The sequence below is a fragment of the Cyanistes caeruleus genome, chromosome 4 (assembly GCF_971803275.1).
Source record: "Cyanistes caeruleus chromosome 4, bCyaCae1.hap1.1, whole genome shotgun sequence".
Classification (NCBI taxonomy): Eukaryota; Metazoa; Chordata; class Aves; order Passeriformes; family Paridae; genus Cyanistes; species Cyanistes caeruleus.
Window position 1 is genome coordinate 70,987,395 of NC_141704.1, and position 26,283 is coordinate 71,013,677.

The 26,283-nt window shown below is 39.4% G+C and overlaps 1 protein-coding gene across 1 annotated transcript; it reads right to left on the minus strand.

Moving 5' to 3' along the window:
• Positions 1-20,177: 20,177 nt before the first annotated feature.
• On the minus strand, positions 20,178-25,404 carry LOC147653753 (uncharacterized). Its single transcript, XM_086885318.1, has 2 exons — positions 20,974-25,404; positions 20,178-20,660 (listed from the first exon to the last, which is right to left on the minus strand). Exons 1-2 carry the CDS (start codon positions 21,226-21,228, stop codon positions 20,463-20,465), a joined length of 453 nt encoding a protein of 150 aa, XP_086741444.1. The 5' UTR covers positions 21,229-25,404; the 3' UTR covers positions 20,178-20,462.
• Positions 25,405-26,283: the final 879 nt, after the last annotated feature.

Here is a 26,283-nt window from a genome sequence, read left to right on the forward strand (position 1 = left end):
AATAGTTTGCCTCTGAATTTAAAGAACTTCAATTAACTCTATGATGTCTGCTTTTGGTTCAGCATTCATCAATCTGAATTTGAATATGCACAGGGTAATGAAAGGTAACTGAAGCTTAAAAATCATGTCTATTGACTTGTGCATAGCCTATACTGAAGCACATTAAAAAGCAGCGTTTTGCTTGAAATCTGCACGGTATTAACTTCATTCAGTCTTACACTCACTAGGTAATTAAATACATGAAGAAATAGATTTTTTTTTTTTTTATTAAGAATGCATTATTAATTAGGAAGGCATGGCTTTAGCAGAGTCTGCTGATACCAACATTACTCAGCTAAGTTCAAAGTATGAACACAAGAACTTGATGACAGAAGCAATGTTCATCAGAGCCTCAACAAGAAAGTTGCAGTTCCAAGTTTTTCAGATGTCCTACACTTGCTAAGGCATCTCCAGAAAGAGGAGTCAACTGAAAATAGCACAGGAAATTTGAAACCCATTTCTATATTTTTCTTTTTTTTCCTGAACTTTCTTGTGGGCAACAGAAAACTCCTAATATGTGGAATGCAATGTAGTTTTTATGCCAGAGTCATGAGTCATCCCCTCAGTTCCAACCAGATCCAATGCTCACTTGAATCTTGGAAAGGCTCAAATCAGCAAGATGAAATTAAAATTGTATTCATGAAAAGAGCTCTTTACTCTCCATTCCCCTCCCTCCCCCAAATACATCAGCACCAAGTGAGAAAGGCTCGATTTGAAAGATAATTATTACACAATTAAACTTGGACATAGCTAGTTTGCTACAAGTTCCAGCAGACAGACAAACAAGAGCAGAATCAGAGGTTATCAACCTCAATAGAAATTCCAGCTCATGCTTTCCCCAAAAGCCTCATTTAATTTATCCAGGATTAAAAAATAAAAGGGAAATGAAAAAAAATCACATAAAAGCATTTCACATAGTATATAGTGAAATACTATCATTTCCACCTGAAATATTCATCATCATTATTATGTTTTTCCATACTAAATTACAAAGTCTCCTGCACCCATCTTCCCAATATCTCATTCTAAGTGCTTGCTACTTTAATCCCTTAGGAAGCAAAAGGAGCCTCAGGTGTCTCTGGATCAACAGAAACTAAACAACACAGCTTGACAAAGTATATTAAATTGTCAATCAACTCAATAAAGAACTCCCACTCCAGAGATAGCTATCACCAGCTGATGAATTTGGCTAGGGCAGGTTTAGTGAAGAAAAACTAGGTCTTTATTACCAAATCAGTTAGGAGTTGTTCTACCGTACTGCCCGTAGGATGGGAGTATAAACACCATATTCTTCACAGCCTCATCCACAAAGAATTCCACCTTCAAATTAAGGCTGCTTTGGAGTTGGACCAAACCAATGAAAACTCACTTATCAAACACAGTGATGGCAGCATGCTCAGTCTTTGCAATACAAAACTGGCAACTAACAGCACATTCCTGATCACATCTCCAAGGCTGAGTGTACAGAACTGCAGTGGTGGCCAGGCCCTCGCTGACTGCCAAACCTCCAGCCATCATCCCTTCCTCTCACAGCGACAGGGCAGAAAATAACAACAGCAGAAACTAGAAAGCTTAAGCTAAAATCACAAAGGTCATTGATGAAACAGACTGGAGTGCTTTAGAAACTAGCACGCAGACTTAGCTGAAAACAAATCTTATTGATCACCAATTACAATGAATACTTAATTCTATCATTCTGCATTATTATTAGACAGTCAGAGACAGCCAAGCTGACCTCAAGCATGCTGAAGCATCGGGGCCAAGCAGTGCACATCTTCCCAGGAGCTGATTTACCCATCGTTCTCAAGTGAATTCACCTGCACACAGCCCCACCGTACAACTGCTAGGCTGCAAAATAAAAAAATAGCTCTGCTTAAGAGTCAAACCCCAGGACATAGACCATATGAAAGGAAGAATGAAACCTGCAGCATTTGGTTGACCTTCAATGCCCTGAGAAGATGACAAATTTCCCAAGATGAACAAGTGCCCAAAATACAAAGCAAAGGACTGACTTTTAGGGATCAAATGTTAAATAGGCCTGCGAAATTGGAGTTGTTAGGTTGCACATGAAAGAAGGGAAAAAAGAAAAAACCACCCCAACCCTCAACTGCAATTTTACATCCCTCTTGGAAAATTTGCTTTAATAAGAGAGAGGAATGGATACAATCTTCCCCTCACCTGGAGATTTTAATCAATTCAAGCCATTTCAAATCTGGCAAGAAAGCCCTACCACAGTCCCCATCAAACAACATTGCCTTTCATTTTTGCTTCTCATGACTACTTCAGAGCAGTCTAAATAACAGCAAAGAAGGAAATTCAAGTTGCAATTCAAACACTAAGCTCTGGAATCCCACATTGCCTTCAAACACCTGCATGAAACACTAACTTCATGCTCTATGCTCCCTGCTTTCTTCTAGTTTACTGCACAGTGCATTATTTACATAAAACAGAATTTCTTCTGTGGGAAAGGCTTGCATGGTACTTCAAAGCCTGAATAAATCAGGGACTGCAGCTTGAACTAACAAAAAAATCATCCAAAAAATTCCTTTCAATATCTGCATTGTATTGCCTTATCATGCTACCTGTCTAGCTGAGTTATTCAGGTATCCACACCAGAAATGACAGACAATGTCTCTCTATGATGATGTGATGTTACTTCAAATGAAAAAAAACAATAAATAAAAATCACAGATTAATTTCCCATACAAATGATGACTCACTACTCCCAAATCCTTCCTTATAGCAGGATGCTCACTTCAGTCTGGAAGTCTTCATGTTGCAGCCTGCAGGAATCAGCTTATTTCCTGTCAAGGGCTGGAAAGCCTTACAGGAACTGGTTTTGGTTGAAGAACTTCTCCAAGGTGCTTACCTGTGGGACTTATCCAGGTAAGGGATGTTAGCTCCCTCTTCTTTGAGGTTCAGTGTCCAACCACTCCTACTGCTGGTAAGAAGAACAGAAGAAACATCTGCCCATAGCAAGGACTGCACTGGTGGGCAAAGTCCAAATTCCATCCTTCAGGGAAAAAGAAACAAAGACTGAGGAATTCATGTCTGTTCAAAATTTCATCCTTGACTACTGAAAGCATTGGAAGCACATGTGTATGTTTAAAAATGGAATTGTCCTCATTTAAGAATAAAAATAATTTCATCCCATCACCATTTTTCTTGGTCCAATCCTGAACTGCAGATCCAAACAGCTGAGAAAGCATGGAATAGTCTGCTGGACAGCATTAAAATGAGCAACTCCTGTATCTTCCTAAGATAAGAACACAAATCACAAAGAAAGGCACTCTGAGAAAAAATTTCTTAGAGGAAGACCTCAATTATTTTCCAGCAAGGCAGGTAATATGCATTTGGCTATTTGTTAGAAAAAAAAACAAAAAACAAACCTGTTTTTATACAAGATTTTACTCATATATTAACTATCACATATTTTGCAAAACAAAAAGAGACCACAGCAAAGTAAAATCCCAATTTTTTCCTATATTTAAGCTGTGATAGTATGTCTGAAATGGGAATCCAGAGCCTCACCAGATTAATATCACCACTTGGACCAGAGAATTTGCCATATCCACTTCTTCTGGTTTCGTTCAGTTGGAGCTTCTGTTTGTACAGTGATGATGGCTCTTGAACATTCTGGGATTTAAAGTAGTCCCTGAAGAGATGGCTGACAAAAATATGATGTTACTTTCAAGATGCTTTTTAATTATTTCTACCCTCGTCCAGAACCTTCTGAGGAGACTTGAAGAATTTTGAGGAATTTTTCTTAGATTTTGTGGAAACTTGTGGAGGTTTTGTGGGATTTTTGTGTGATTTTCTGGGATATTGAGGCGATTTAGGGATCTTGAGGGATTTTTCATGTATTTTGTGGGAATTTGTGGAGATTTGGTGGGATATTTTTCTAGAATTTTGTGGTATTTTGAAAAGATTTAGGGAATTTTGTGGTGTTTTTTCTTGAATTTTGTGGGAAACTGTGCTGATTTTATGGGGCGTTTCTGGAATTTGGTCGAGTTTTCAGAAGATTTAGGGATTTTTATGGGATGTTCTGGGAATTGGTGGAGATTTTGTGGGACATTCCTGTGAATTGGTAGGGTTTTGAAATGAGTTAGGGAGTTTTGTGGGACTTCTCTGGAATTTGGTGGGGTTTTTCTGGAATTGTGTGGGATTCTGAGGAGACTTGAAGAATTTTGAGGAATTTGTTTTAGATTTTGTGGGAATTTGTGAAGATTCTGTGGGATTTTACTGGAATTTGGTGGGCCTTTTCCAGGACGTTGTGTGGTTTTGAGGAGACTTGAAGAATTTTGAGGAATTTTTCTTAGATTTTGTGGAAACTTGTGGAGGTTTTGTGTGATTTTTGTGTGATTTTGTGGGATATTGAGGCGATTTCGGGATCTTGAGGGATTTTTCATGTATTTTGTGGGAATTTGTGGTGATTTGGTGGGATATTTTTCTAGAATTTGGTCGTGTTTTGAGAAGATTTAGGGAATTATGTGGGATTTTTCTTGGAATTTTGTTGGATATTGAGGAGATTTTGTGGGTGGTTTGTGGAACTTTGAGGGACTTTTCTGGAATTTGGTGAGATTCTGTAGAGAACTGACAAATTATCAGGGATTTTTCATGTATTCTGTGGGAATTTGTGGAGATTTGGTGGGATTTTTGTGGATTTTGGCCGTGTTTTGAGAAGACTTAGGGAATTTTGTGGGACTTTCCTGGGATTTTGTTGGGAATTGAGGACATTTTGTGGGATGTTTCTGGAATTTGGTGGGGCTTTTCAAGAATTTTGTGGTATTTTGAAAAGATTTTGGGAATTTTGTGGTGTTTTTTCTTGAATTTTGTGGGAAACTGTGCTGATTTTATGGGGCGTTTCTGGAATTTGGTCGAGTTTTCAGAAGATTTAGGGATTTTTGTGGGATTTTTGTGGGATGTTCTGGGAATTGGTGGAGATTTTGTGGGACATTCCTGTGAATTGGTAGGGTTTTGAAATGATTTAGGGAGTTTTGTGGGACTTCTCTGGAATTTTGTGTGTTTTTTCTGGAATTGTGTGGTTTTGAGGAGACTTGAAGAATTTTGAGGAATTTGTTTTAGATTTTGTGGGAATTTGTGGAGAATCTGTGGGATTTTACTGGAATTTGGTGGGCCTTTTCAAGGACTTTGTGTGGTTTTGAGGAGACTTGAAGAATTTTGAGGAATTTTTCTTAGATTTTGTGGAAACTTGTAGAGGTTTTGTGTGATTTTTGTGGGATTTTGTGGGATATTGAGGCGATTTCGGGATCTTGAGGGATTTTTCATGTATTTTGTGGGATTTTGTGGAGATTTGGTGGGACATTTTTCTAGAATTTAGTCGTGTTTTGAGAAGATTTAGGGAATTTTGTGTGATTTTTCTGGGATTTTGTTGGATATTGAGGAGATTTTGTGGGATGTTTGTGGAACTTTGAGGGACTTTTTCTGGAATTTGGTGAGATTCTGTAGAGAACTGACGAATTATCAGGGGTATTTTCATGTATTCTGTGGGAATTTGTGGAGATTCGGTGGGATTTTTGTGGATTTTGTCCATGTTTTGAGAAGATTTAGGGAATTTTGTGGGATTTTTCCTGGAATTTTATTGGATACCGGGGAGATTTTGTGGGATGTTTGTGGAACTTTGAGGGACTTTTTAGGAATTTGGTGAGATTCTGTAGAGAACTGACAAATTATCAGGGATTTTTCATATATTCTGTGGGAATTTGTGGAGATTCTGTGGGATTTTTTTGGAATTTGGTAGAGTTTTGAGAAGATTTAGGGAATTTTGTGTGACTTTTCTGGGATTTTGTTGGGTATTGAGGAAATTTTGTGGGATGTTTCGGGAATTTGGTGGGGCTTTTCAAGAATTTTGTGGTATTTTGAAAAGATTTAGGGAATTTTGTGGTGTTTTTTCTTGAATTTTGTGGGAAACTGTGCTGATTTTATGGAGCGTTTCTGGAATTTGGTCGAGTTTTCAGAAGATTTAAGGATTTTTGTGGGATTTTTGTGGGATGTTCTGGGAATTGGTGGAGATTTTGTGGGACATTCCTGTGAATTGGTAGGGTTTTGAAATGATTTAGGGAGTTTTGTGGGACTTCTCTGGAATTTTGTGTGTTTTTTATGGAATTGTGTGGGATTCTGAGGAGACTTGAAGAATTTTGAGGAATTTGTTTTAGATTTTGTGGGAATTTGTGGAGAATCTGTGGGATTTTACTGGAATTTGGTGGGCCTTTTCAAGGACTTTGTGTGGTTTTGAGGAGACTTGAAGAATTTTGAGGAATTTTTCTTAGATTTTGTGGAAACTTGTGGAGGTTTTGTGGGATTTTTGTGGAATTTTGTGGGATATTGAGGCGATTTCGGGATCTTGAGGGATTTTTCATGTATTTTGTGGGAATTTGTGGAGATTTGGTGGGATATTTTTCTAGAATTTGGTTGTGTTTTGAGAAGATTTAGGGAATTTTGTGTGATTTTTCTTGAATTTTGTGGGATATTGAGGAGATTTTGTGGGATGTTTGTGGAACTTTGAGGGACTTTTTAGGAATTTGGTGAGATTCTGTAGAGAACTGACCAATTATCAGGGATTTTTCATGTATTCTGTGGGAATTTGTGGAGATTTGGTGGGATTTTTGTGGATTTTGGCCGTGTTTTGAGAAGATTTAGGGAATTTTGTGGGATTTTTCTGGGATTTTGTTGGGTATTGAGGAAATTTTGTGGGATGTTTTTGGAATTTGGTGGGGCTTTTCAAGAATTTTGTGGTATTTTGAAAAGATTTAGGGAATTTTGTGGTGTTTTTTCTTGAATTTTGTGGGAAACTGTGCTGATTTTATGGGGCGTTTCTGGAATTTGGTCGAGTTTTCAGAAGATTTAGGGATTTTTGTGGGATTTTTGTGGGATGTTCTGGGAATTGGTGGAGATTTTGTGGGACATTCCTGTGAATTGGTAGGGTTTTGAAATGATTTAGGGAGTTTTGTGGGACTTCTCTGGAATTTTGTGTGTTTTTTCTGGAATTGTGTAGGATTCTGAGGAGACTTGAAGAATTTTGAGGAATTTTTCTTAGATTTTGTGGAAACTTGTGGAGGTTTTGTGGGATTTTTGTGTGATTTTGTGGGATATTGAGGCGATTTAGGGATCTTGAGGGATTTCTCATGTATTTTGTGGGAATTTGTGGAGATTTGGTGGGATATTTTTCTAGAATTTGGTTGTGTTTTGAGAAGATTTAGGGAATTTTGTGGTGTTTTTTCTTGAATTTTGTTGGATATTGAGGAGATTTTGTGGGATGTTTGTGGAACTTTGAGGGACTTTTCTGGAATTTGGTGAGATTCTGTAGAGAACTGACAAATTATCAGGGATTTTTCATGTATTCTGTGGGAATTTGTGGAGATTTGGTGGGATTTTTCTGGAATTTGGCCGTGTTTTGAGAAGATTTAGAGAATTTTGTGGGATTTTTCTTGAATTTTGTTGGATATTGAGGAGATTTTGTGGGATGTTTGTGGAACTTTGAGGGACTTTTCTGGAATTTGGTGAGATTCTGTAGAGAACTGACAAATTATCAGGGATTTTTCATGTATTCTGTGGGAATTTGTGGAGATTTGGTGGGATTTTTCTGGAATTTGGCCGTGTTTTGAGAAGATTTAGAGAATTTTGTGGGATTTTTCTTGAATTTTGTTGGATATTGAGGAGATTTTGTGGGATGTTTGTGGAACTTTGAGGGACTTTTCTGGAATTTGGTGAGATTCTGTAGAGAACTGACGAATTATCAGGGATTTTTCATGTATTCTGTGGGAATTTGTGGAGATTCGGTGGGATTTTTCTGGAATTTTGGTTGTGTTTTGAGAAAATTTAGGGAATTTTGTGGAATTTTTCTGGGATTTTGTTGGGTATTGGGGACATTTTGTGGGATGTTTCTGGAATTTGGTGGGGCTTTTCAAGAATTTTGTGGTATTTTGAAAAGATTTAGGGAATTTTGTGGTGTTTTTTCTTGAATTTTGTGGGAAACTGTGCTGATTTTATGGGGCGTTTCTGGAATTTGGTCGAGTTTTCAGAAGATTTAGGGATTTTTTTGAGATTTCTGTGGGATGTTCTGGGAATTGGTGGAGATTTTGTGGGACATTCCTGTGAATTGGTAGGGTTTTGAAATGATTTAGGGAGTTTTGTGGGACTTCTCTGGAATTTTGTGTGTTTTTTCTGGAATTGTGTGGGATTCTGAGGAAACTTGAAGAATTTTGAGGAACTTGTTTTAGATTTTGTGGGAATTTGTGAGATTCTGTGGTATTTTACTGGAATTTGGTGGGCCTTTTCAAGGACTTTGTGTGGTTTTGAGGAGACTTGAAGACTTTTGAGGTATTTTTCTTAGATTTTGTGGAAACTTGTGGAGGTTTTGTGTGATTTTTGTGTGATTTTGTGGGATATTGAGGCGATTTATGGATCTTGAGGGATTTCTCATGTATTTTGTAGGAATTTGTGGAGATTTGGTGGGATATTTTTCTAGAATTTGGTCGTGTTTTGAGAAGATTTAGGGAATTTTGTGGTGTTTTTTCTTGAATTTTGTGGGAAACTGTGCTGATTTTATGGCGCGTTTCTGGAATTTGGTCAAGTTTTCAGAAGATTTAGGGAATTTTGTTGGATTTTTCCTGGAATTTTGTTGGATACTGGGGAGATTTTGTGGGATGTTTGTGGAACTTTGAGGGACTTTTCTGGAATTTGGTGAGATTCTGTAGAGAACTGACGAATTATCAGGGATTTTTCATGTATTCTGTAGGAATTTGTGGAGATTCGGTGGGATTTTTGTGGGATTTTTGTGGGATGTTCTGGGAATTGGTGGAGATTTTGTGGGACATTCCTGTGAATTGGCAGGGTTTTGAAATGATTTAGGGAGTTTTGTGGGACTTCTCTGGAATTTTGTGGGGTTTTTCTGGAATTGTGTGGTTTTGAGGAGACTTGAAGAATCCCACCGAATCTCCACAAATTCCCACAGAATACTTGAAAAATCCCTGATAATTCGTCAGTTCTCTACAGAATCTCACCAAATTCCAGAAAAGTCCCTCAAAGTTCCACAAAACACCCACAAAATCTCCCCAGTATCCAACAAAATTCCAGGAAAAATCCCACAAAATTCCCTAAATCTTCTCAAAACACGACCAAATTCTAGAAAAATATCCCACCAAATCTACACAAATTCCCACAAAATCTAAGAAAAATCCCTCAAGATCCCTAAATCGCCTCAATATCCCACAAAATCACACAAAAATCACACAAAACCTCCACAAGTTTCCACAAAATCTAAGAAAAATTCCTCAAAATTCTTCAAGTCTCCTCAGAATCCCACACAATTCCAGAAAAACCCCACAAAATTCCAGAGAAGTCCCACAAAACTCCCTCAATCATTTCAAAACCCTACCAATTCACAGGAATGTCCCACAAAATCTCCACCAATTCCCAGAACATCCCACAGAAATCCCACAAAAATCCCTAAATCTTCTGAAAACTCGACCAAATTCCAGAAATGCCCCATAAAATCAGCACAGTTTCCCACAAAATTCAAGAAAAAACACCACAAAATTCTCTTAATCTTTTCAAAATACCACAAAATTCTTGAAAAGCCCCACCAAATTCCAGAAACATCCCACAAAATGTCCTCAATATCCAACCAAATCCCAGAAAAATCCCACAAAATTCTCTAAATCTTCTCAAAACACGGCCAAAATCCTCAAAAATCCCACCGAATCTCCACAAATTCCCAGAGAATACATGAAAAATCCCTGATAATTCGTCAGTTCTCTACAGAATCTCACCAAATTCCAGAAAAGTCCCTCAAAGTTCCACAAACATCCCACAATATCTCCCTAATATCCAACAAAATTCCAGGAAAAATCCCACAAAATTCCCTAAATCTTTTCAAAACACGGCCAAAATCCACAAAAATCCCACCGAATCTCCACAAATTCCCACAGAATACATGAAAAATCCCTGATAATTCGTCAGTTCTCTACAGAATCTCACCAAATTCCAGAAAAGTCCCTCAAAATTCCACAAGCATCCCACAAAATCTCCCTAATATCCAACAAAATTCCAGGAAAAATCTCACAAAATTCCCTAAATCTTCTGAAAACTTGACCAAATTCCAGAAACGCCCCATAAAATCAGCAGTTTCCCACAAAATTCAAGAAAAAACAACACAAAATTCCCTAAATCTTCTCAAAACTCTACCAAATTCCAGAAAAATCCCACCAAATCTCCACAAATTCCCACAGAATACAAGAAAAATCCCTGATAATTCGTCAGTTCTCTACAGAATCTCACCAAATTCCAGAAAAGTCCCTCAAAGTTCCACAAACATCCCACAAAAATCTCACAAAAATCCCTAACACTTCTGAAAACTCGACCAAATTCCAGAAACGCTCCATAAAATCAGCAGTTTCCCACAAAATTCAAGAAAAAACACCACAAAATTCCCTAAATCTTTTCAAAATACTACAAAATTCTTGAAAAGCCCCACCAAATTCCAGAAACATCCCACAAAATGTCCTCAATACCCAACAAAATTCCAGAAAAATCACACAAAATTCCCTAAATTTTCTCAAAACACAACCAAAATTCCAGAAAAATCCCACCGAATCTCCACAAATTCTTACAGAATACATGAAAAATCCCTGATAATTCGTCAGTTCTCTACAGAATCTCACCAAATTCCAGAAAAGTCCCTCAAAGTTCCACAAACATCCCACAGAATCTCCTCAATATCCAACAAAATTCAAGAAAAATCCCACAAAATTCTCTAAATCTTCTCAAAACACGGCCAAAATCCACAAAAATCCCACCGAATCTCCACAAATTCCCAGAGAATACATGAAAAATCCCTGATAATTCGTCAGTTCTCTACAGAATCTCACCAAATTCCAGAAAAGTCCCTCAAAGTTCCACAAAACACCCACAAAATCTCCCTAATATCCAACAAACTTCCAGGAAAAAACACCACAAAATTCCCTAAATCTTCTCAAAACACGACCAAATTCTAGAAAAATATCCCACCAAATCTCCACAAATTCCCACAAAATACATGAAAAATCCCTCAAGATCCCTAAATCGCCTCAATATCCCACAAAATCACACAAAAATCACACAAAACCTCCACAAGTTTCCACAAAATCTAAGAAAAATTCCTCAAAATTCTTCAAGTCTCCTCAAAACCACACAAAGTCCTTGAAAAGGCCCACCAAATTCCAGTAAAATCCCACAGATTCTCCACAAATTCCCACAAAATCTAAAACAAATTCCTCAAAATTCTTCAAGTCTCCTCAGAATCCCACACAATTCCATAAAAAACACACAAAATTCCAGAGAAGTCCCACAAAACTCCCTAAATCATTTCAAAACCCTACCAATTCACAGGAATGTCCCACAAAGTCTCCACCAATTCCCAGAACATCCCACAAAATCTCACAAAAATCCCTAAATCTTCTGAAAACTCGACCAAATTCCAGAAACGCCCCATAAAATCAGCACAGTTTCCCACAAAATTCAAGAAAAAACACCACAAAATTCCCAAAATCTTTTCAAAATACCACAAAATTCTTGAAAAGCCCCACCAAATTCCAAAAACATCCCACAAAATTTCCTCAATACCCAACAAAATCCCAGAAAAATCCCACAAAATTCCCTAAATCTTCTCAAAACACGGCCAAAATCCACAAAAATCCCACCAAATCTCCACAAATTCCCACAGAATACATGAAAAATCCCTGATAATTTGTCAGTTCTCTACAGAATCTCACCAAATTCCTAAAAAGTCCCTCAAAGTTCCACAAACATCCCACAAAATCTCCTCAATATCCCACAAAATTCAAGAAAAATCACACAAAATTCCCTAAATCTTCTCAAAACACGACCAAATTCTAGAAAAATATCCCACCAAATCTCCACAAATTCCCACAAAATACATGAAAAATCCCTCAAGATCCCGAAATCGCCTCAATATCCCACAAAATTCCACAAAAATCCCACAAAACCTCCACAAGTTTCCACAAAATCTAAGAAAAATTCCTCAAAAGTCTTCAAGTCTCCTCAAAACTACACAAAGTCCTTGAAAAGGCCCACCAAATTCCAGTAAAATCCCACAGATTCTCCACAAATTCCCACAAAATCTAAAACAAATTCCTCAAAATTCTTCAAGTCTCCTCAGAATCCCACACAATTCCAGAAAAAACACACAAAATTCCAGAGAAGTCCCACAAAACTCCCTAAATCATTTCAAAACCCTACCAATTCACAGGAATGTCCCACAAAATCTCCACCAATTCCCAGAACATCCCACAAAAATCCCACAAAAATCCCTAAATCTTCTGAAAACTCGACCAAATTCCTGAAACGCCCCATAAAATCAGCACAGTTTCCCACAAAATTCAAGAAAAAACACCACACAATTCCCTAAATCTTTTCAAAATACCACAAAATTCTTGAAAAGCCCCACCAAATTCCCGAAACATCCCACAAAATGTCCTCAATACCCAACAAAATCCCAGAAAAGTCACACAAAATTCCCTAAATCTTCTCAAAACTCTACCAAATTCCAAAAAAATCCCACAGAATCTCCACAAATTCCCACAGAATACATGAAAAATCCCTGATAATTCGTCAGTTCTCTACAGAATCTCACCAAATTCCAGAAAAGTCCCTCAAAGTTCCACAAACATCCCACAAAATCTCCCCGGTATCCAATAAAATTCCAGGAAAAATCCCACAAAATTCCCTAAATCTTCTCAAAACATGGACAAAATCCACAAAAATCCCACCGAATCTCCACAAATTCCCACAGAATACATGAAAATACCCCTGATAATTCGTCAGTTCTCTACAGAATCTCACCAAATTCCAGAAAAGTCCCTCAAAGTTCCACAAACATCCCACAAAATCTCCTCAATATACAACAAAATCCCAGAAAAATCACACAAAATTCCCTAAATCTTCTCAAAACACGACTAAATTCTAGAAAAATGTCCCACCAAATGTCCACAAAATCCCACAAAATACATGAAAAATCCCTCAAGATCCCGAAATCGCCTCAATATCCCACAAAATCACACAAAAATCACACAAAACCTCCACAAGTTTCCACAAAATCTAAGAAAAATTCCTCAAAATTCTTCAAGTCTCCTCAAAAGCACACAAAGTCCTTGAAAAGGCCCACCAAATTCCAGTAAAATCCCACAGATTCTCCACAAATTCCCACAAAATCTAAAACAAATTCCTCAAAATTCTTCAAGTCTCCTCAGAATCCCACACAATTCCAGAAAAAACACACAAAATTCCAGAGAAGTCCCACAAAACTCCCTAAATCATTTCAAAACCCTACCAATTCACAGGAATGTCCCACAAAATCTCCACCAATTCCCAGAACATCCCACAAAAATCCCACAAAAATCCCTAAATCTTCTGAAAACTCGACCAAATTCCTGAAACGCCCCATAAAATCAGCACAGTTTCCCACAAAATTCAAGAAAAAACACCACACAATTCCCTAAATCTTTTCAAAATACCACAAAATTCTTGAAAAGCCCCACCAAATTCCCGAAACATCCCACAAAATGTCCTCAATACCCAACAAAATCCCAGAAAAGTCACACAAAATTCCCTAAATCTTCTCAAAACATGGACAAAATCCACAAAAATCCCACCGAATCTCCACAAATTCCCACAGAATACATGAAAATACCCCTGATAATTCGTCAGTTCTCTACAGAATCTCACCAAATTCCAGAAAAGTCCCTCAAAGTTCCACAAACATCCCACAAAATCTCCTCAATATACAACAAAATCCCAGAAAAATCACACAAAATTCCCTAAATCTTCTCAAAACACGACTAAATTCTAGAAAAATGTCCCACCAAATCTCCACAAAATCCCACAAAATACATGAAAAATCCCTCAAGATCCCGAAATCGCCTCAATATCCCACAAAATCCCACAAAAATCACACAAAACCTCCACAAGTTTCCACAAAATCTAAGAAAAATTCCTCAAAATTCTTCAAGTCTCCTCAAAACCACACAAAGTCCTTGAAAAGGCCCACCAAATTCCCGTAAAATCCCACAGATTCTCCACAAATTCCCACAAAATCTAAAACAAATTCCTCAAAATTCTTCAAGTCTCCTCAAAACCACACAATTCCAGAAAAAACACACAAAATTCCAGAGAAGTCCCACAAAACTCCCTAAATCATTTCAAAACCCTACCAATTCACAGGAATGTCCCACAAAATCTCCACCAATTCCCAGAACATCCCACAAAAATCCCACAAAAATCCCTAAATCTTCTGAAAACTCGACCAAATTCCAGAAACGCCCCATAAAATCAGCACAGTTTCCCACAAAATTCAAGAAAAAACACCACAAAATTCCCAAAATCTTTTCAAAATACCACAAAATTCTTGAAAAGCCCCACCAAATTCCAGAAACATCCCACAAAATGTCCTCAATTCCCAACAAAATCCCAGGAAAGTCCCACAAAATTCCCTAAGTCTTCTCAAAACACGGCCAAAATCCACAAAAATCCCACCAAATCTCCACAAATTCCCACAGAATACATGAAAAATCCCTGATAATTTGTCAGTTCTCTACAGAATCTCACCAAATTCCAGAAAAGTCCCTCAAAGTTCCACAAACCACCCACAAAATCTCCTCAATATCCAACAAAATTCCAAGAAAAATCCCACATAATTCCCTAAATCTTCTCAAAACACGACCAAATTCTAGAAAAATATCCCACCAAATCTCCACAAATTCCCACAAAATACATGAAAAATCCCTCAAGATCCCTAAATCGCCTCAATATCCCACAAAATCACACAAAAATCCCACAAAACCTCCACAAGTTTCCACAAAATCTAAGAAAAATTCCTCAAAATTCTTCAAGTCTCCTCAGAAGGTTCTGGATGAGGGTAGAAATAATTAAAAAGCATCTTGAAAGTAACATCATATTTTTGTTAGCCATCTCTTCAGGGACTACTTTAAATCCCAGAATGTTCAAGAGCCATCATCACTGTACAAACAGAAGCTCCAACTGAACGAAACCAGAAGAAGTGGATATGGCAAATTCTCTGGTCCAAGTGGTGATATTAATCTGGTGAGGCTCTGGATTCCCATTTCAGACATACTATCACAGCTTAAATATAGGAAAAAATTGGGATTTTACTTTGCTGTGGTCTCTTTTTGTTTTGCAAAATATGTGATAGTTAATATATGAGTAAAATCTTGTATAAAAACAGGTTTGTTTTTTGGTTTTTTTTCTAACAAATAGCCAAATGCATATTACCTGCCTTGCTGGAAAATAATTGAGGTCTTCCTCTAAGAAATTTTTTCTCAGAGTGCCTTTCTTTGTGATTTGTGTTCTTATCTTAGGAAGATACAGGAGTTGCTCATTTTAATGCTGTCCAGCAGACTATTCCATGCTTTCTCAGCTGTTTGGATCTGCAGTTCAGGATTGGACCAAGAAAAATGGTGATGGGATGAAATTATTTTTATTCTTAAATGAGGACAATTCCATTTTTAAACATACACATGTGCTTCCAATGCTTTCAGTAGTCAAGGATGAAATTTTGAACAGACATGAATTCCTCAGTCTTTGTTTCTTTTTCCCTGAAGGATGGAATTTGGACTTTGCCCACCAGTGCAGTCCTTGCTATGGGCAGATGTTTCTTCTGTTCTTCTTACCAGCAGTAGGAGTGGTTGGACACTGAACCTCAAAGAAGAGGGAGCTAACATCCCTTACCTGGATAAGTCCCACAGGTAAGCACCTTGGAGAAGTTCTTCAACCAAAACCAGTTCCTGTAAGGCTTTCCAGCCCTTGACAGGAAATAAGCTGATTCCTGCAGGCTGCAACATGAAGACTTCCAGACTGAAGTGAGCATCCTGCTATAAGGAAGGATTTGGGAGTAGTGAGTCATCATTTGTATGGGAAATTAATCTGTGATTTTTATTTATTGTTTTTTTTCATTTGAAGTAACATCACATCATCATAGAGAGACATTGTCTGTCATTTCTGGTGTGGATACCTGAATAACTCAGCTAGACAGGTAGCATGATAAGGTAATACAATGCAGATATTGAAAGGAATTTTTTGGATGATTTTTTTGTTAGTTCAAGCTGCAGTCCCTGATTTATTCAGGCTTTGAAGTACCATGCAAGCCTTTCCCACAGAAGAAATTCTGTTTTATGTAAATAATGCACTGTGCAGTAAACTAGAAGAAAGCAGGGAGCATAGAGCATGAAGTTAGTGTTTCATGCAGGTGTTTGAAGGCAATGTGGGATTCCAGAGCTTAGTGTTTGAATTGCAACTTGAATTTCCTTCTTTGCTGTTATTTAGACTGCTCTGAAGTAGTCATGAGAAGCAAAAATGAAAGGCAATGTTGTTTGATGGGGACTGTGGTAGGGCTTTCTTGCCAGATTTGAAATGGCTTGAATTGATTAAAATCTCCAGGTGAGGGGAAGATTGTATCCATTCCTCTCTCTTATTAAAGCAAATTTTCCAAGAGGGATGTAAAATTGCAGTTGAGGGTTGGGGTGGTTTTTTCTTTTTTCCCTTCTTTCATGTGCAACCTAACAACTCCAATTTCGCAGGCCTATTTAACATTTGATCCCTAAAAGTCAGTCCTTTGCTTTGTATTTTGGGCACTTGTTCATCTTGGGAAATTTGTCATCTTCTCAGGGCATTGAAGGTCAACCAAATGCTGCAGGTTTCATTCTTCCTTTCATATGGTCTATGTCCTGGGGTTTGACTCTTAAGCAGAGCTATTTTTTTATTTTGCAGCCTAGCAGTTGTACGGTGGGGCTGTGTGCAGGTGAATTGACTTGAGAACGATGGGTAAATCAGCTCCTGGGAAGATGTGCACTGCCTGGCCCCGATGCTTCAGCATGCTTGAGGTCAGCGTGGCTGTCTCTGACTGTCTAATAATAATGCAGAATAACAGAATTAAGTATTCATTGTAATTGGTGATCAATAAGATTTGTTTTCAGCTAAGTCTGCGTGCTAGTTTCTAAAGCACTCCAGTCTGTTTCATCAATGACCTTTGTGGTTTTAGCTTAAGCTAAAAATCTAGTTTCTGCTGTTGTTATTTTCTGCCCTGTCGCTGTGAGAGGAAGGGATGATGGCTGGAGGTTTGGCAGTCAGCGAGGGCCTGGCCACCACTGCAGTTCTGTACACTCAGCCTTGGAGATGTGATCAGGAATGTGCTGTTAGTTGCCAGTTTTGTATTGCAAAGACTGAGCATGCTGCCATCACTGTGTTTGATAAGTGAGTTTTCATTGGTTTGGTCCAACTCCAAAGCAGCCTTAATTTGAAGGTGGAATTCTTTGTGGATGAGGCTGTGAAGAATATGGTGTTTATACTCCCATCCTACGGGCAGTACGGTAGAACAACTCCTAACTGATTTGGTAATAAAGACCTAGTTTTTCTTCACTAAACCTGCCCTAGCCAAATTCATCAGCTGGTGATAGCTATCTCTGGAGTGGGAGTTCTTTATTGAGTTGATTGACAATTTAATATACTTTGTCAAGCTGTGTTGTTTAGTTTCTGTTGATCCAGAGACACCTGAGGCTCCTTTTGCTTCCTAAGGGATTAAAGTAGCAAGCACTTAGAATGAGATATTGGGAAGATGGGTGCAGGAGACTTTGTAATTTAGTATGGAAAAACATAATAATGATGATGAATATTTCAGGTGGAAATGATAGTATTTCACTATATACTATGTGAAATGCTTTTATGTGATTTTTTTTCATTTCCCTTTTATTTTTTAATCCTGGATAAATTAAATGAGGCTTTTGGGGAAAGCATGAGCTGGAATTTCTATTGAGGTTGATAACCTCTGATTCTGCTCTTGTTTGTCTGTCTGCTGGAACTTGTAGCAAACTAGCTATGTCCAAGTTTAATTGTGTAATAATTATCTTTCAAATCGAGCCTTTCTCACTTGGTGCTGATGTATTTGGGGGAGGGAGGGGAATGGAGAGTAAAGAGCTCCTTTCATGAATACAATTTTAATTTCATCTTGCTGATTTGAGCCTTTCCAAGATTCAAGTGAGCATTGGATCAGGTTGGAACTGAGGGGATGACTCATGACTCTGGCATAAAAACTACATTGCATTCCACATATTGGGAGTTTTCTGTTGCCCACAAGAAAGTTCAGGAAAAAAAGACAAAAAGAGAAATGGGTTTCAAATTTCCTGTGCTATTTTCAGTTGACTCCTCTTTCTGGAGATGCCTTAGCAAGTGTAGGACATCTGAAAAACTTGGAACTGCAACTTTCTTGTTGAGGCTCTGATGAACATTGCTTCTGTCATCAAGTTCTTGTGTTCATACTTTGAACTTAGCTGAGTAATGTTGGTATCAGCAGACTCTGCTAAAGCCATGCCTTCCTAATTAATAATGCATTCTTAATAAAAAAAAAAAAAATCTATTTCTTCATGTATTTAATTACCTAGTGAGTGTAAGACTGAATGAAGTTAATACCGTGCAGATTTCAAGCAAAACGCTGCTTTTTAATGTGCTTCAGTATAGGCTATGCACAAGTCAATAGACATGATTTTTAAGCTTCAGTTACCTTTCATTACCCTGTGCATATTCAAATTCAGATTGATGAATGCTGAACCAAAAGCAGACATCATAGAGTTAATTGAAGTTCTTTAAATTCAGAGGCAAACTATTTTCATAGCTTTGTTTTGAGGGTGGGTTGCTTTTGATGTCTGGGGTTTTTTTGGCTAAGGCAATGGCAAACATTTATTTATCCTGCTCCCTCCCCATTTTCCACCATCGTTGTTGCCAGTGATGCCTGCAGTGCTCAGTGGTCAATGACCCTCAGCCAGGGTGAGCTGCAGGAGCCTTACAGACGGGCCTGTTCTTTCTCCCAGTGCTAGAACAAGTGCAACAGCACAGTGCCATTTTGCTAAAAGCTAATATTTTTCCCAGCAGCTTCTTCTCCAGGCAGAATGAAATGCTTTCTTCAAGAGCAACCACATCTTTTCTCTGCCTGAAAGGTTGTGTTTGTTTGGGGTTTTTTCTCTTGCCTTAGGTGAGAGATAAAAAAAAAATGAAGAGGAAAGCCCAAGGAAATGCCAAAAGTACCACCTGGTAGTAATTTTGTGTGAGTGTCTCCATTTACACTTCAAACTTGCTCTTGGAGAACTTGGAGCTGCATTTAAAATGTATTTTGGTAGGTGGTCAGCTGCTGACTATCTGCATTTCTTCTTCCATTTCTTTTCTGTGCTTGTTTGGTATTGCTGCTGAATGTCCCCAAAGAGTAAAGTGGTGTGGAAGAGTTGAGGAAGCAGCTTTTGAAATTCTAAAGCTGATGTGTAGGTTTTGTTCCTCTTGGATTTTTAAAAGCAGGTATGTCATCCAAGTTAACTTTCTTCAGCAAGTAACAAGATTGTCGTCCTTCCACTGATGCTCTGTATTTTAACAGAGGTATTTGATGGTGCTGGAAAGGAGCAAGATGCAGAATGAGTTTGAGAGAAGTGATTTAAAGTGGGAGCACAGATGGTTGATTCCTAAAAATCAAAAAACGGATGTTTTGTTTTGTAGGAAAATGAAATCTAATCCTATTTGAGGGTCAACAGGATAAATACAAAGAACTAAATACAGATGTAGATACATATATACATATATGCGTGTATATATATATATATATATATATATGTATAACCCCGCCCCCCGAAATCTATGAAGCAGGACTGATTGGTGCCATAGCCCAGGCAGCCTGTGGATCTAATTGCCTGCCTGTATTCAGCCCTTGCCTGGATGCCAGGGGAGACGTCTCTGGATTTGTCTCCAGACAGCTTTCCAGGGATGATCCTGCTCCTTTCCTGGTGCCCCAGAGTGCTGCAAGCCCCCCGTCCTGGGGCCATGGTGATGCCTGCCGGGGCCTTTAGGGTCCCCCCTAAAGGGCAGACAGGGTTTGACTGCAAGCTTCCTTGGAAGGTGGAGGCAGGTGAATATTGGCCACCTTCTTCTTTCCCGCTGCCCTCCGTGCTCTTGCAAAGCCTGCTGGGGCACTGGGGCTCTCCATTGCAGGCAGTCTGGAGCTGCCATGCAAAGCCATCTCTCAAGGAGTCCCCAGGTCTCAGGTGCAACCTCAAGAAAATGACACAGCAACGTGTAGAAAACGTGAACTTTATTCACTTGACTACTTCTAAAATCTACAATCCAACGTTACTAGAAGACTATGGGGTAAGAATCTTAAGGCTAAGAAACTTCAATGCTTCAACTGTTTAGAACTGAACACTAAGGGAAAGGTCAACTTCTTGGGGGAAACGTGGTGGGGAATCGAACAACAACAGGGGTGTGGCTAACTTGTAAGGTGGGGAACGTCGCAGTGCCTGGGCTGGGCACTGGTCACCCGTTCCCCGTAAGGTTCTTTAGATGGAGCGCGACGCTGGAGGTCAGAGCTGTGGGGAGGTGCGGAGTCTCCTGTCACTGCCCTCTTTTGCCGCCATCTTGGTGGTTGGTTGAGGGCTGTCGCGAAGGAGCAGCCGCATCAGGTCGCGGTTGTCCATCAGCAGCTGCATCAGCTCCGTGGGACAGCCCTGTCTTCGATGGCGGCGGGGCCCCGCACGGCCCGAAGGGCTCTGGAGATTCCGCTGCAAGGCAAAGCACAGGGATCCCCATGGAAGAGGCAGAGGGGCAGAGCGGGGCCGGCACCTGTGGGGCTGCCTTTGGCCTGGGAGACAGAGACTCGGGCCCAGTTGGGCTGGGCTGGCCCGGGGAAGAGGCTGCAGCAGGCAGAGCTCTGCCGCCTCTGCTTGGTGCTGTCCATGGAGCTCAGCCCCTGGGCCGCATTCCCCAGCCAGGAGCTCAGGCCCCTTCTGCCACAGGGCATTGGCCAAAGGGTGCCCAAGAGGCCCTCAAGGTCTGCCCCATCCCGCCTGCCTGACCCCCCACCCCCCTCCTCACCTCTCGCCAGCGTCTCTGAATTCTTTTTCCGAGCGACCATCCCATGGCCATTCCTATGATGAGCAGGTCGATGAGCAGGAATGTCCTGGCCGCCCACCGGATGCGCTCAGGGTCCGACTCGTCCAGATGACAATCCTCCAGAAGCAGAGGAGAGGCATCCGTGCTGCGCTCAGGTTTGCTCACAGGGTCAAGGGGATGAGCCAAGAGCAGCAGCACGTAAAGCTGCAGCAGCGCGGAGGAGCCGTGAGCAGCCATAGTGCTCTGCCAGCAGCACCGAGGCTCTGGGCGTCTCTCTGCGAGCAGCTGTGCCTGGGCACAGGGGGGGAACAACAGCTGGGGACAGTTGCCAGCCAGCGTGCCGTCCCCAGAGGCTGTGATGTCACAGAAGCACAGAACGCCCTGGCTGCAGAGAGCCCTGAGAGAATGTTGAGTCCAAGCTGGGAGCCATGGCGGCAAGCATGGTCAGCAGAGCGGGGCCCGAGCGCTGCGGCCTGGCTTGCCTTGCACCCGTGCCACAATGATGACTCCAGCAGCCCCTGTCAGGCCATTGCAGTATCTGATGGCCCACGCTGGGCACAAGTTCTTCCCAATGGCCAGCGTAAACCTCCCTTGGCCCAGCTTCCAAGCCTTGTTGGCATCTGCTCTCTCTTGTCCTTGCCCACCTGGCTGGCGCTGCCGTGTTGCTCGCTGGCCTGTCTGTGGGAGAAGAGGCTGTGCCAATGAGTGCTGCTCAACTTGGAGGCCATTCAAAGGAGGATTTGATTGTGCCTGCTGTGGGAAGAAGGAATATGCGTGCACATGGCCACTTCCCATAGGTTTTACCCCAGATTTTCATGAGCAGCTGTCCTAGTGAAAGTCAAGTCTGTTTTAGTGAGTATTTGAGGGCTTCCAGAGCACAGTGCCATCTCAGGGGAATTCTGCTGGTTGAGTTCTACTGAGGCTTTGAGATGAGTTGCAAATCCTGAAAATGTTCTCCTTGCCCAGGTAGTAATTTCACAGTTTAGACTCTGGGGATATTGATTGCTCAGTGTTGAGGACCTCATGTAACTTTCAGCCCCAGAAACTTTCAACCTCCAGTGATTGTCCTTGAGACAAAACCATTTGAAATCTTTTTTTCTGTGGACAGGAATTGCTTCGGTGTTACTTCACATCATCCATTAAAAATTTGATGCCTGGAACAAATCCCGAGTGCTGTGTGATTTCCTTGGTCGTGTTCTTTGGAATGGCTTCCCCCTCATTTTGTGAAGCTGGCCCCAGAAAGGTCATAGATGGGTGAGAAGTTCTGAAAGGCCAAGTGGTGCAGATCTTTGCCTCCTGTTTCGAGGTCTGCGGTGAGCTGTGAGTCCAAGAGCTGATCTGACGTGATGGTGAAAACACAGTTGTCGTGGTTTTAAAGCAGTAACTGAAAAAATACTAGAAAACTTACTTATTTCTTGCTGTGAGATATGGATTAGAGCAAGAGCAAAACAGGCTTAAAACTTAAAAGGAATAAAGAAAGTTTATTCACAAAACTACAAGAATAAGAACACCAGAATAAACTTTCAGAAAACCCTTTTATCCCGCACTACCCAGCATTCCCTTGTTCACATGACAAGATAGAGACAAAAGACTTTGGAACTTTGGTGTTTAAAACAGTCCCAATTCTTGCTAGAGTCTCTTTATCAGTGTTTGTATAGAAACAGAAATCTTCTTCTGCTAATCTATGGAGTTTCTCACAAGAAAAATATTTCTGTTATAGTTTTCTATTTGTTTGATGCCAGCTGCCCGGAAATCTGCCATGAGTTCACTCCTCCCATTTCACATCACTCTGAGGTGTGTATGGGCCATGAGTCCTCTTCATCTGTCTCTGTGAGCTTCGCAGGAAAACAGTTTTCTCATTGCCCTCAAGGCCTCAAATCTTCACTCCACTCTGTTCCAGCGCCTCACTGTATCACAATTACTCTACTTTTTACTCAAAATCCACACTTTGAACACTCCATGCTTCCCAATATACTCTGTCATGAATTAAAGGAGTTTTTTTCAGAACATGGTTGTCCATCTCCATAGCTTTAAGAGAAAAATATTTCAGCTTATAAAGCATCTCCTTATTCTCTCTTCCCTATCTAAAACTTAAGCCTTGTTTTTGTCCTATATTTTTCTAATACTAAAAAAAAAAAAATCTGTGTTTTTCTAAAAGTGAAAAAAAAAAATAAAAAAATAAAGTAAAGAGTAGAAACAGAATAATATTTCTGAGAGGCAGGACATTTTTTAGTTTGTGTTGTCCGATGGAACAACAGCCACTTGAAGAAATTCCATATAGTAGAACATGTCACATTTGTCAATTTTAACCTGAAATTTATTAACAGGAATGTCTGTACTACGAACATGTGTTAAGTATAGGAATATATTGCATGTTTTCCTACTTGTAAGAAGTAAATTTCTGTCTTTACAAGCTAACACCATTAATTTCAGCTCTTAGTTATTCCCATTGCATATTCTTTTAAACAGACTTAATCAGACAAATTTTGTGTTATTTAGCAAGTAATGCTTGGTTATTACTACAAGTTCTTGAAGTCATAACACTTAAAATTGCAGTACATATATATTATTCTTACTATGATGATGTGAGTTGGCTGCTAGTCATTTAACTATATATAAGGTCTTACTATTTCTTAGTGCAATTACTTAAAATAAGTGTCTTGGAAATTGTTTTTATTTTTAGATTTAAAACTGTTCTTACTAAAGTTGATTTGTTAAAGATTGGACAATGTATATTTAATAATTAATGTTCCCCAGTGATATTTATTGTCAGTCAGGATTCACTTTACAGTCAATAAATAACCTAAAAAATCTGAATTTTGTAGCCAGTTTTGTCTAATTCTTAGAGCAATGCTTTGGGAAATTGGAGATATATATATATGAATATAAATATGTATATCTGCTATATACCTTTTTTATGATGGTTTTGTCCTACTACTGCAAATGTTTCTTTTTATTTGTTTTTTCCTAACATACATAAAATTTTCTTAACCATATTTAAAGCTACCAGCTTGTTATTCTGACAAAACCCTGTGAGAATAAATTATTTTTATTAATACTCTACATGTCAAAACCTTGCAGTCAGTCAAATAACAGAAGGAGTGTTCATTGTCTCTCTCCCCCACTGATGCTGTTCTAGGAGTTGGAGTTAGAAGATTCAGACATCAAGTGAAACAGTGAAAGATGATAAGAAAACACTTGATTCTCACAAGGTATTTCCTACTAAAAGAGATTGTTTTGCAGTTTTGTTTGCTCTTGACACTATTTTGAGTAAATGTGAATTCCTAAGACATGCTCAAGGCAATTAAATATTTATGCTCCCCAAACTCAATTTTTAAGCAACATTTTCTGTTTACAAGAATCAGGTTTGCTTTGGTTTTATCTCTTTTCTTTCAGGTTACAAGACAGATTTTTTTATTATTATTTTCATTGGGGGAAAAAGATATGTATTTATAGTGTTTGTGAAGACTTTGCTCAGCTGAAAAAAGTAATAGGTAACATGAGTATAACATTGTGTTCTTCCATATTTCTATTTTTAAGTCCTATTACATGTGATATTTTCCATTTTGCCTTCTATTAGGCCTGAAATTGGAAACTATTTAAAACCTAACAAACCCCGGAGTTTATCCCTGTTCTTTGAATAGCAACAGAAGTATGGCTGTCATGGTTTGACACATCAATGAAGAACAGCCTCTGCTCTGCAGCAGGTACTCAAGTGGAACTTTTGCAAGTGGGCTCTCATCAGGAGTGAAACACTGGCTGCTGACTCTGCTGCTTTTGGTCACAGACTGCTGCCTTTATGAACCAGGTTTGTCCTTCTGCCTCTTTTGTGTTTTATATAGACTTGATTACAAATGAGGCACTTGTCCTCTTAACCTGGGAGTTGCAGCAGGTCAGCAGCAGCAGGAGTTACTGGCTGCTTCCCATCAGCTGACTCCTTTTAGCCAACCCTTCCCATTTCCTGCGCCAATCCGATTTTTCCAAGCAATTAGGAAGAAAACTAAACCATAACTTTTACAAAATCACTTTAGGGAAGATGTTGCTTAATTGTTTGCTTCATTCAAATGAACACTTCTAACATTCACTTCTCTGAGTAAGAATGCCTTTTATGAGAAGCTGCTAAAAATAGGAATTTGAGAGCAGGGATGTTAAAAGTAGGGCCAGAGAGGAGCAAATTTGTCGCAGGGCAAGTTCTGTTTGCACTGAGGGAGTACTATCAATTTTGTCTCTGTCCTGTCTTTCACTGGTCCTGAAACAACAGTGCCTGCTTGAACAAACCTGCTCCTCAGGAGTGATTGGATCTGGTGCTCTGGGTGTTAGCAGCTGCAGTGCTGAACCACAGGCAGACATGAGATCTGACTGGATCACCCTTGCTAACATTTTCATGTAGAACCCATAACTCACTTGATCAGCAACACTTGCTTGAATGCTGCCTTTTGCCTTGGCTCTTCCCACTAAATAGTTCTTGAGCTGGGAAGTGGTCCTGATCTAAGAATCTGCAGTAATCTTTAATTCTGCCTTTATAACTCAGGAAACCACAGTAACCTTCATTTTAGAATGTGAACATTTTTTGGACAAACACTGAATTGTAGCTTCATTGACATGAGCTAAAGTAAGCTCTTTCAGTGGTCCTAGAGTGGTAGCTGTAAAAGGCAATCAGAGTGAAGATCCTGAATAATTTTCTTTTCCAGCCAGGTTTTAATGTATTTCCCCTGCAAATCAATTCATGTATCATAGAGCTCAATTACCTGCCCATAAAATGAGAGTTGTTGCTCAGAACTGTGGAATTAGGGTAACAAGAACTGTAATGATACACTAGATAAACACTGTTGCAATACTCTCTCAGCCCTGTTAGGGTATTTTAAATTTGCAGCAGATCTCAGTAAGGATGAGAAAATGCTGAGCTACATAAAAATGATGGAGACTGGAGGAGAAATTAGCCTTGCAGTGTTCTACAGTCCCAACATTTCCAACCACCACACCTGGTAGTGAAAATGCTGGTTTGTATTTGAAAAAAAGGAACTGCAATCAATCAAATGCACTGCCAAGTATAAATTAATTTCTGTAAGTCAAGTCCCTTAGGAACAATTCCTTAATAAAAGATCTGTTTCAAATCTCCTAAGTCATCTAAAACCAACCCCAACAAAACACAGAAAACATAGTGTCTTTATTTGACCTGTCCTAGACTTCATTTATTTATTTACAGTCTGAAGGATGAGTCAAGTACCTGCAGTGGTGCCTTTAGCAATGCAAAACAAAATATTTTGAATATTCTTATTTAGCGTTCCAGTT